This window comes from Zootermopsis nevadensis, unplaced genomic scaffold (assembly GCF_977971745.1).
Source record: "Zootermopsis nevadensis isolate Lab colony 2312 unplaced genomic scaffold, Znev_1.0 Znev_ptg000020l, whole genome shotgun sequence".
Taxonomy (NCBI): Eukaryota; Metazoa; Arthropoda; class Insecta; order Blattodea; family Termopsidae; genus Zootermopsis; species Zootermopsis nevadensis.
The window spans coordinates 3,182,092-3,193,474 of record NW_028259152.1 but is presented as its reverse complement, the minus strand read 5'-3'; the positions used below and the strand labels follow the sequence as shown (position 1 = coordinate 3,193,474).

Sequence of the window (11,383 nt, the reverse complement as noted above, 5' to 3'; positions counted from 1 at the left end):
AATAAACAAAATATACTATTTAAATCAGATAGAAACGTAAGAAACAGAGCATTTATGATGTTTCCAACAGAAGCTTTGTTCTGGGGATTTGCGCCGTGTAGTCCGGTTGAAGTTTAACAACATCAGAGGCACTTAATGCTTCCATCATTTGGGAGAATATACAGGATTTGTACAAATTATCTTTATAACTTTACTTGTTCTTAATACCATTGACGTCTATGTCTATTGATAAAAGTTTTATTCACGAGCAAAGTTGTAAAGATGATTTCTATGTATCCTTCATATGTGTGTGCAAACTTAGATTACGGGCATTTATGTGCCATTGTGTGTTGCTGATTTTAACGACTCTGTCAGTAGATTAGGCTATAAAGCATGTCAAATAGAGGATGTGGCGGTGGAGGTGGTTATATTTATGTGTCAGTGCTGTGATTAAGATAACCAAACAGCTTGCTCACAAGTCTGAGGCCTGCAGCTAAATGTGGAACAGGTTGAACTAAGATCTCGTACCACTTGTAATCAATATGCAGGCAGCACGTTATTACTGTGTTCAATTGTCTGGACAGGTAGCAATTTATTTGAACTAGGGAGAGAAATCGCTTTCCAATAATGAATTACACTGCACCAAGACAGTTGAAATACGTGACAACATGAGCGTCGGACCGTTGGCTGCTTCTTGTGAGCAGAGCACTCTAATGATCGATTCTGCTTATCAGAACCAGTTATTAATCGATTAATCAATCGATTGATAGATTAATAAAAATATTGGAATGTTAGGCCGAATGTCTGTATACTCTTGAATCAATAACCACATAATAAAAGACAATCTTAATTAACAATTGGATTTTATTAGGTGGTCATTGATTCAAGTTTTAGTGTAGTTTTAAATAACTTATTTGGAGTCAAACTTATACTGAAACTTGTAATATCATCTTAATTAACAACGATTACGATAACAAGTACATAAGCGATTGTATGGTTCCAGATGTAACTTACTTCAAAGCACTTTCTTGGTATTTGTTGCAGAGACTGAATAAATCTGTGAAAACCAATAGTAAAGATGGCTGGCAACCGGAGCGGCGTGCCAAAGGGTTTCCTTTCTATTTATTTTATATAATTCGCTGGTCTTCCAACATGCTCAAAAATAACTTTATCTTCTGTAGTACGTATTCAGAAGTAAATACTTGCTTTTTTATCGAATTAACTATTAAAACGCATATGCAAGTCTAAATGACTCATTTTTAAGCAAGCTATGACTACAATTTCAGATTAAATGTTTTCTTGTGCAGCAAATTTATAATATAAATGCTTCCGATATTTACCCAATCTTTCCAAATCGGCATTTAGTATTTCTGATGTGCATGAATATATTACTTTTTTTCCGAAATCCAAAAACCATGCCACTACAAAATATTTTGAATCGGTTTTGCTCACAGACTCGTGGTATGTTATTTGTATACTGACTTAACAGCTATTGTGAAGAACGAACCTAACCGAGAAACAATCGCGTTTCTTACAGGACCCGAAAAGAATACAAATTGAGGGTCTTTTATTTTTTAACCCTGAAGATTACAACTATTTCAGACATCTGTCATGGTGAAAATCAAATATTTTCCGAAATAAATGTAAGTTATGTTTTGTTACATAAATCAAATCAGAATATCTCTTTGGAGGTTATTACTTATGAAACAGAAGTTCACGTCGAGTAAGAGGAGATAATAGTTAGAATCTGTGAAATTGAAAGGACACGGTGTAGAAGTCGTCCCATATTATCCATGATTTCGCATAGACGGACTGACGACAATCACAATATGAGCGTTCCAGAATAAACTCTTTCTCACAAATGAGATTTTATATGTTCTCCTGTCAGAAAATATGAAGATGACTGTCTTCTGGGATGCTGAGCAGTGTAGTCTCATAAAAACGGAAGTGGCGCAACATCGCAGATAGACGTCATCTCTTCCTTCATATATTTCCGAAATTTTACCGCCATTCTAACTTTCTCTGTCCAAATGGGAGTGATATGGCTAGGATTCTCGTAATATGAATGATCTGATTTGCAGTGGAGATGAATCAATTCTTCAATTTCGACTCTTTTTTACAGTCGTCTCATAGACTTATGCAAAGTTTGGCAGGAACACCTTTAGAGAAAAACGTGACTGTTATTACGGACTGCAGCAGGAATAATAAAACACTACATTTTAACGCTTTGATAATTTTAACTGAAGAGATGATATTGACTCTTACGTACTTGCAAAATATATCACGATCTGAATTTAATGTTCGTCATTTATAGAAAGTGAAGTTTGCACGCTGTACAGAATTGACAATTCCGTATCGCCACTGATAAAGTTTCATCCTGCCAATAAAATTCGTAATGCTTCCAATATGTGAAAGTGGTGAAATTTGAAGAGGCCTGATGTATAGAACAGTGTGAACCGAAGTGAAATACTGAATAACAATGAACTTCGTTTTGTAACGAATAACTCGAAATCTGGAAATTCTCGAAACCAATTTTATAAGAATCATACTTTATGCTTTAGGAAGTTATGAAAATTAATTTCATATTTTTCAAAATTAAGAAATTTGTTAATTAATAAGATACATGAAAGAAATGAAAAAGACAGTCTTCTGGATTGCTGCGTCGTGTAGCCTAGTAGAAGTTTACCGACGTTTTAAAGGTGCTTGTTATCTCCATTATCAGGGCGATGAGTTTGTTTGAAGGAAGGACATTGAATCTCTTGCAGGTTTGTTATGTGAGGTTCTTGTGGGCGGCGAGTATGAAGATGGCTATCTTTTGTGTTGTTGCGCCGTGTAGTGTGACAGAAGTTTACCGACGTTTCACAGGTGCTTGCTGCCTCCAGTACCAGGGCCTCATTACCCTGATAACGGAGATAGCAAGCACCTCTGAAACGTCGGTATACTTCTGCCAGACTACACGGCACAAAAAACAAGAAGAAAGTTATCTTAATTTTTTTAATTGCTAAGGATTTTCTTACAAATCTTGCAAACGTTGTATATTCATGATGAATCTATTCACTTCTGTTTACTTCACCGAATGATGTGTGTATAAAATTTGACAAAATGTTAGCCGTTATCTTATTAGTAGATTCGTGGACATATTTTGGAATTATCTGAAATTTTTCACGTCATTTTATACTGAAGATAAATGAAAAATATACGTCCCTGATTAATGTAAGGAATAAATTTATTTAAAATGGGATTTAAAAATACAAGACAATTTTTGTATTGCACGTTGTGGAGATAGTCTTGCGTGTGTGGTGGTGGTGTGTGGTTGGAATGACAGGCAGGTCTCTGCATGTGACTGCAACTTCAGTTATTCTCGTACGGGAATGCTGACTTGCAATTCACTGCCGACGTAACCCTGCAACAAAACGTGTGCGAGGTTATTTTAGAATCGCATTTCTAACAAATGGATTGGCACTTGGTGACATTTGAGGTACTCACGGCTACGATGGAAGATGGTTGTCTTCTGAGATGTATCATGTAGTCTAGTAGATAATGTCGACGATTCAGGGGAGCTTACTGCCTCCATCATCAGCACCAGACTACACGACGCGACATCCCAGAAGACAGCCATATTCATAATCGCCGCCGTGGGTACCTGAAATCTCACCAATATTTAAGAAATGTCTCTTCACGGAACAATTTATACTCCACAAGGAATAATTTTTGTCAATTTTTAGAATCCGTGACGGAATAATGCGTCATTCACTTCTAGCCAGCCACACAATCTAACCAGTTGCCTTGTGTTTGTATAGCATTTTTATCTGTAACCACTACGTGAGTCACATTAGGGAGATAGGTATGTTTAGATCAGCAGTACGCGGAACATTCTCATTTAGTGATGATTACGATCGTTGGGCACAAAGCAGGGTGGAGTTTAGTGGATGTACGATGTAATCGCTTTCATAAGCAGCTTAAAGTTGCTTCCATTTGGTCCCAGTGTCAGGAGCTTATAATTAGCGTAAGCCGTAGCTGAATTTTCCAGTCGGCTCACGTAGTCCCATTTGTCATCTTGGAATTGTTTGCACGTAAGTGGCGGCGTCATAACTGAAAAGCTTTCTAAGATCATGCGCAAAAACTAGTTCTTTTCTATGACAGCTATAATTTAACTGTATATGCATGGAGCAGAGTTCTTCTTGAGAAACTGATAGTTTCTTAGCTAGTCGAGAAATTAGCCGCCTTTCTACTAAACCCGAAGCCTTATTGCCGTGTTTACATTAACCATCCACTTCACTCTGTTTTAAACCAGATGACTCTAGTCAACATCTTTACGTCTACGTCTTCGTCTTCCAAGTGGTCTTTTACCCTCAGGTTTTCTGACTAAATCTCAACTCCCATATGCGTGCTACTTATCCCGGGTAACGTATCCTACTTGATTTATTATGAAGCTCCTCGATATGTACTTTTCATCGTCATTCTGCGACTTCTTTCATTGTAAAAACATTCTTCCGAGCACCTTGCTTTCAAATACCATTAATTGTGCTCTAGAATGATTCCAAATAACCCAGCCCTAAGTAAGTTATTTTCCTGATCTGTCCCGTCTATAATAAAATAAGCCTCTAATTGCTCAGCCATCTGATATTCAGTGTTCTACTGTAGTCAATAAAATAATCAATGTATTACTTGGGAACTTAACCACAAGTTCTAGCTTATGGCACAGGAAGTCCTAACGCGTTCTTTGTGAACTTTATGCTACACCTGTTTCGTTTTCAAGTTTTCTGTAGAGAAAACAGATGTAATGCATGAAGATAGCTGCCGTCTTAGTTGTTTCGCCCTATAGTTTTGTATAAGTTAGCCGACGTTTAAGAGATGCTTCCTGCCTCCATCTTCAGGGCGATGAGTACATATTGTGTCAATCTTCAAGGCTGAAGTGGGGCATTGGGAAGTGTAGAGTTTATATAGGGTCAGAAGACAATACGCTTTTCCGAAACGTTCATGTCGGCCATTGAGGGCACACGACGTCACGACCCAGATGAACATCATCTTCACCGCACAGAGAACCTCAAACCTCAACTTGTAATAAGTTCGCAGAGACGATACGCTACCGAAGTACGTTAAATGATCTGGAATGCGAAATATGGACCGAGAGAAAAATGTTACCTGCTGCATGAAGCTTCCTCGCGGATCAGTGATGGTAGCCATGACCGTAAGGCACAGGGTCGAAGATCGGTTTGGCTACCGTAATGCCTGCGACAGGAACTGCGTAGGGTTTATCTACCGGGACAGCGAAGGGTTGAGGTACGGGTACTGGGTAAGGTTTAGCAAAAGGTAGGGCCACAGGTTGAGGGACGGGAACAGCATAGGGCTTAGCTACAGGGACAGCAACGGGATGGGGAACAGCGACAGGATATGGCTTAGCTACTGGGATTCCTACGGGGTAGGGCCTGTCCACTGGGACAGGATAGGGTCTTTCAAAGGGGACGGCATATGGTTTAGGCACTGCTACAGGATACGGACGAGGCACAGGGACAGCGTACGGGGCAGGCACCGGTACAGGGACCTGTTTTTCTACAGTAACGGCCACTGGATGTGGTACTGGGACCGCAACCTGGAACACGAAACAAACAGAACATGAGAACAAATCAGAAGGAAACGACACAGGGTGTTAGTGAGAACTAGTAAATAGATACTGAAAGGGGAAAAGAAGTAGAAACGGGTGAAATGCACAGGTGAAACAGAATGAAATAAAGAAATAAGCAACACATCAATGTAAAATGACATGAAAGATCAGTAATTTGGCTAAATCGGCCTTAAGAAGATCATCGGACCTTATCCTGAGCCAGATGAATCCAATCCTTATGTTTTGACAGTGTTCTTTTCTGGCACTATTTGATTGGCAACACAATTATAATGTAACCACCAATTATAATACATATAATAGTCTCTTCTCGAATCAGCCTTAAATCGCAAATCATGGTTGTCCTAATCTTGAAGAAGGACTTTTCTCCATGGAGTTAACAGAACGCAGTTGTAGCAATGCAACAAGTGAATTGTTCATGCGTGTGGCCACCCGATCATCGGACTTGTCTTACCGAGTCCTTTCGTGTTGTAGAGGCAAAGGCATAACGGCAAGCGGATAGACAGACAACATTTACTGCTATTCTGAATACGTCGCAGAAAAAAATTGTTGAAGAAAGAAAGACCAAATTACATGAAGACAGGCTTTCTGTTACTTACTTTGGAGTTATTTATCTTACCGTCTACTATCTGAAAATCCAACCATTAATTATACAAAACTGTATTTTTGCCTGTTCTCTTGTACACGTCTGAGTTTTGAATTCGCACTCCAGGGGTAGAATGTACATTGAGGGTGCCTGAGAACAAGCGCCGAGAGTTGAGGGAACAAAGCACTAAAAATAATACATATAATACACAAAACATGAAATAATTTACGCTCTTATTCCAATATTATTTGGGTGAATAAATAAATAAATAAAGATGAGATTTTCTAGAATAGATGGACGAGATACACAGCACGCATGAGAAATGTAAAAAAAAATACAGATTTTAGCGGACAACCTTAAGAGAAAACCCAGTTAAAAGACTTAGTTTTAGATTGGAGGATAATATTAAAGTGGCTCAGAAGATAAAGAGTGTGAAAGCTTGTACTTTATTCAAGTGACTCAGAATCAGATCACATTTTGGAACTGTGAACACAATTAAAAACTTCCGAGGTCCATGAAAGCAGACGGTTTTTTCCCCAGTTACTCTAAACAATTCGAGGAACCCTTGTGCACTGACCTGTTTGGTGATGGTGGTGTGGACGGAAGCACCGATTACATAAGGTGATCCATAAATCGGTGGAGGGGGCAGCACTGGACCAGGAGCCGGCGCGGCCACGTGTAAAGGAACCGGGGGAAGAGCCAGCCCGGCCAGTCCATTGCCACTGTACCCCGTCAGTCCACTTCCGACACCATAGCCTCCCAGGGTGCCGTACCCCAGTCCCAGCAGGCCTCGCTTTTTCTTGCCGTCTTCAGCTCCAACAGCGGCCAGCAGCACCAACGCTGACATGCAGAGCTGTCGATAACAACACCTAAGCAATACGTCGTGAAACTTCTTCAAACATAACCTACTGGAAGGCCGGGCGATCTCTTGTTTTTACTTCCGTTGTGTCGCCGTGATCGACTCTTTTTAAGTCAAGTGGTAACATGTCCCAGCTGCTTTAACAATCAGTGACTCTTTATTTTGTATTGGTTAGTTTTGTATGATTTTCAGTGCCATTTAGTGTCAATAATTGCAACAGGGGTTGGTTTTTAAGGCGGTAAAGCACCGCCCAAAGTAGGGAGGTGAGACTCGAACACTGTCTCGTGACAGGCAAAGCTCCCATAGGAGTTGCATAACGACATTCTAATTAGCTGGACGACTGTTAACTGCGGTAACAGAGGCTGGCGTTCAAATGCAACAACAAATTAGTGTGCTCTTACCAAACACTTAACAAGAAATAAACACGCAAATGTAAGCGACTTACAGCATTCAGTAGTGAAAGCGATAGACCTATATCCCAGTGATTGTGTAAATGAACATAACGTAAATCAAGAACACCCATGAGCGGGGTGACTGACGAAATGATGCCTCAAATCGGCGTAAATCCAATTGTGAATAAGAAATCAAAACAGTGAAAGTCTACATGCGTATCTTGGCCAGCGTTTTTGTTAGAAATATTTTTACATTGCCCTACTCAGCATTATTTATCCAGGAACGTTCTTAGTTTTTAATATTATTTATTTTCAAATAAAGTTATGACGAATCATTATTGTTTAAAATGTTATATATATTCGGAAAACCAATAACAAAAATCAAGATTATGACCCAGGGTAGCTCAGTAAGTGAACAGGTCTGTAGGTTAGGTTGCAACTTGAACTACTGGGCTTCAATTCCCGGCAACGTCAATACTGTCTCTCTTTTCAGTGCATTTTGCCCAATGTGTGCCGAGAGTAAAGAAGACAGAGCTTGAAGCTGATCGCGTTTGTGTTGAAGTTTAAGGCTCCATGTTATAATTATTTCTCCCTGAATTAATTTTGGAAATCAAGTTTTCTTTCACAGGATATTTTCGTGTGATATATCCCGAACGATAATGAAATCATGTGAAACGTGCCAATAAAGTTAGTTTAATTTGTGGGCCACTGTAACTCTAAGAAAAAGTGGAAATATGGGTTCACGATAGATCCTCCTGATTTGAAAATTCCAAACTGCTGTAACTCTGTGAGATTTTGTGCCCAAAAGGCGGCGAGTATGAAGACCTGGGATTAGATCACACGGCGCAACATCCCAGAGGACATTTATCTTCATTTTGCATTGACTGTTTGAACAATAAATATACTTTAGGCCAACTGTAACAAATTAGGAAATTTTCTGTTGAATTTTAAATGGGGCTTATGATCTACGCTAGTTAAAGTAAGTCGTGCGACATGCCCCTATACCAATAATAATTAGTGGAAGAGCAGCTTACTGATTCTCAATTACGATACGCCAACAGTAATAAAATGATTTTCAATGGCTTCTGAAGAACAGTATTTTATATTGTGATAGAAATTGTCTATTTTAGTTACGCTAATGTGAACGTGGGAAATAAGGACGTGAAGAAATAGCAGTAGTCATGGGGCTGGCGTGAAAATGTCACGAAGTGGTCACCGCTATACCGTAGGGCACGGAAACAGAACCCGTTCAGTGGGACAGGCAAGGCCGTTGCAGACATTTATTCGCTTTAATCACTTGAAGTATACGCATGGGTATTTTGATAGTCCTCACTATGGAGCACAGACCTTGTCGAGAAGATGATTGTCATTAAGATAGTCACAAAATTTTTCAAAATTCATTTTCATGTGTTCGCTGTAGAGGTCTGAGCTAGCTCAACCAGAGGACCAAAGAGATAGGTTTTCTGCCCGCTTTCTCCCCCTTTTACCTGAACACGAAATCAGAATCCAACCCCCGAAACGTTGTAGTTTTGTAATTTTATGATTTAGATGATGAGCAAAGTCCTAAGGAACAATTTTACGAATTATAACGCATCACTGTCAGATAACTTCAAGCTTGGACACAATAATCTGTGTCCAAGCTTGAAGTTATCTGACAGTGATGCGTTATAATTTTGTTTCTGTGAATAACTCATGGAACCATATTTTCTGTTAAGCTACACAGATGTTCAGCCAAACAAATCTTTTGTTATTAATACTGTGTTTCGTTATTAACTTGCTATTAAAGTTATGCCTGGAGAAAACTACATAATAGATAGCTTCGTATTCTCTACTCCACCAAATGTTATAAGGATAATCACATAAAAAACTGGAATTGGCACGTAATGAGAAATTCACACAAAATTTTTGTCTCTGAACCTGAAGTGAAGTGACTGAGATACCTAAGCGAAGCGTAAATGGGAGGATATCAATAAACGTAAAATAAAATATATGATTATGGAACAGATTTGTCTTACTCAACGTTGGGAGCAGACGAATATTCTTTCGAACACAAGGGTTTCATAAAAGGAGGGAATCTTCTTAGCTTGTAGAATGGTTATTGGTTTGCCGAGGACTATTCTCCATACAGTTGGAGCGTCCATCACACTCAGTGATTGGATTCATAATCCTTATATTAGGCACTATAAGTGAAAAGCGATCTAAACAGCATAATTACTCATATTTATTAGTTACGACTCTGTTTCTCATTGAAAGACCTGCATCGTTAACATAAATGAAATGCATTGCACATATTGACACTGTGCAAAATCATTACAGCTCAAGATGCAGTCAAAACTGGTTTACTTACGAACGCCTTCATGTTGAAATTGGAAAACCACTTGTGCTGAACGACACACACTTTACAGAATGTTTTGTATCTTGGTCCAGGGGTTCCGTTTTATATGCTTCTCCCCCTCTGCCACTTGTTGCACCCAGATTTGCGATACAGCGCAACACTTTCACCGTAGAAGGATATTGGGCCTGTCAGTTGGGTGCCCACATGGCACCACTCCATAACACTTTCAGCAAACCTTGATATTCCCCACTGCTTTACGACATTGAAAGTATTGACCAGTGATGAGTGAGTGATTGGCACTATAACGGAATACGGAAGAATTTTAAAGAAGATCCTTTGGCAGGCCGCCCTCAGATCAGGTGAAAATGTGTGATGTGTTGTCTTTATAGCAGTTTGTATACAAAATATATGCTTACTTTTACAGACTAATTCCAAATTTTTTGAGTGTGTGTAATAAACGTTTACATGTTAATTACAAGCTTTAATTAGCGATTATTGATTCAATAGGTAGTGTAGCTCACATATTGATACAATTGTCATGTAAAACAGATATGAAGACTATTTCAAACGAAAAACAAAAATACGACACGTGATTGCAAAGATATGAATGCTATACATTTGTAACATAACCACCCCATGGAAAAGAGTCCTAGATAAAATAACAATCACTTGACTGCCCGGTGAATTCGTTCATTGCCATCATAAGCAACTTCTTTGATATTAATTTGAATATTAACCTTACAAGGACGTCCTTCTTTCCCAATTGGTCTCTTCCCTTCAGGATTTCCAACCAAAATTCTGTATGCTTTTCCTGTCTTTCCAGGGCATGCTTTTGTGCGTCGCTCATCTCTTATTCCTTCTTTTGACAATATTATTAACATTTAAAATTATAAATCATTAACGTCGGTAGTATGAAATATCCTCCAAACTTTTGTTGGTGATTGACGTTCTCAAAACATTTGAACTTTGCAACATTTTCGAAGGATTTATTAAGTATCTTCATTACATGATTATGTTCTGCACTCTGGTGATAATACATAAACACGTAGTTACTTTTCACTGCGCTTGTTTCTATATCACCGTCTTTACTAGCATTTGTTTTTCTAAACATGTTCTGTTCTAATAAACTGAAAATGAAGTCTAAATTTTACTCTCTTATGTTAATGACACTTTCACCGCAAAGACAAATTCTTTCCGTAACATTTTATAACGACGTTGTAGTGACTTTTTCAAGTAGAGAAATAACCTGTACGAAAGTGGCAGTCATCTGGGCTGTAACCCTGTGGCGTAGCAGAAGGTTACCCACATTTCAGATTTATGTTATGGCTTTATTATCAGGGCTCCTTGATTATGGAGGCAGCAGGCACCTTCCTTGGTGTTCATTCATTTATTCATGGCCTTCTTCCTGTGGCCTACTTAAATAGAACACACCAAAACATAGTTTTAAGTCTTAACATCCTGAAACTTCCGTAATTAGGCGAAAAAAATATTTTTATGTGCTGCTTTGTTAGACTTGTCCATAAAACGTGTTTTAATTATTACTTAGAGTTGTGGGTAATGTTGAAGGGATATTGTCCAGTTTATTATTAACATTATTATTATTATTATA

At 38.7% G+C, this 11,383-nt stretch overlaps 1 protein-coding gene across 1 annotated transcript; it reads right to left on the bottom strand.

Annotated features, from left to right (window-relative positions):
• Positions 1 to 3,187: 3,187 nt before the first annotated feature.
• Positions 3,188 to 9,908, bottom strand: LOC110840402 (uncharacterized). The gene is made up of 4 exons (XM_022085418.2): positions 9,787 to 9,908; positions 6,766 to 7,041; positions 5,125 to 5,572; positions 3,188 to 3,382 (listed from the first exon to the last, which is right to left on the bottom strand). The coding sequence occupies exons 1-3, from the start codon at positions 9,796 to 9,798 to the stop codon at positions 5,150 to 5,152; spliced, it is 711 nt and encodes a 236-aa protein (XP_021941110.1). The 5' UTR covers positions 9,799 to 9,908; the 3' UTR covers positions 3,188 to 3,382; positions 5,125 to 5,149.
• Positions 9,909 to 11,383: the final 1,475 nt, after the last annotated feature.

Excerpts from the sequence above, each read along its gene's own strand:
- LOC110840402 (XM_022085418.2), bottom strand. Across the intron at positions 5,573-6,765 it reads ACACCACCATCACCAAACAG|GTTGCGGTCCCAGTACCACA; the intron begins GTCAGTGCACAA and ends TTCGTGTTCCAG.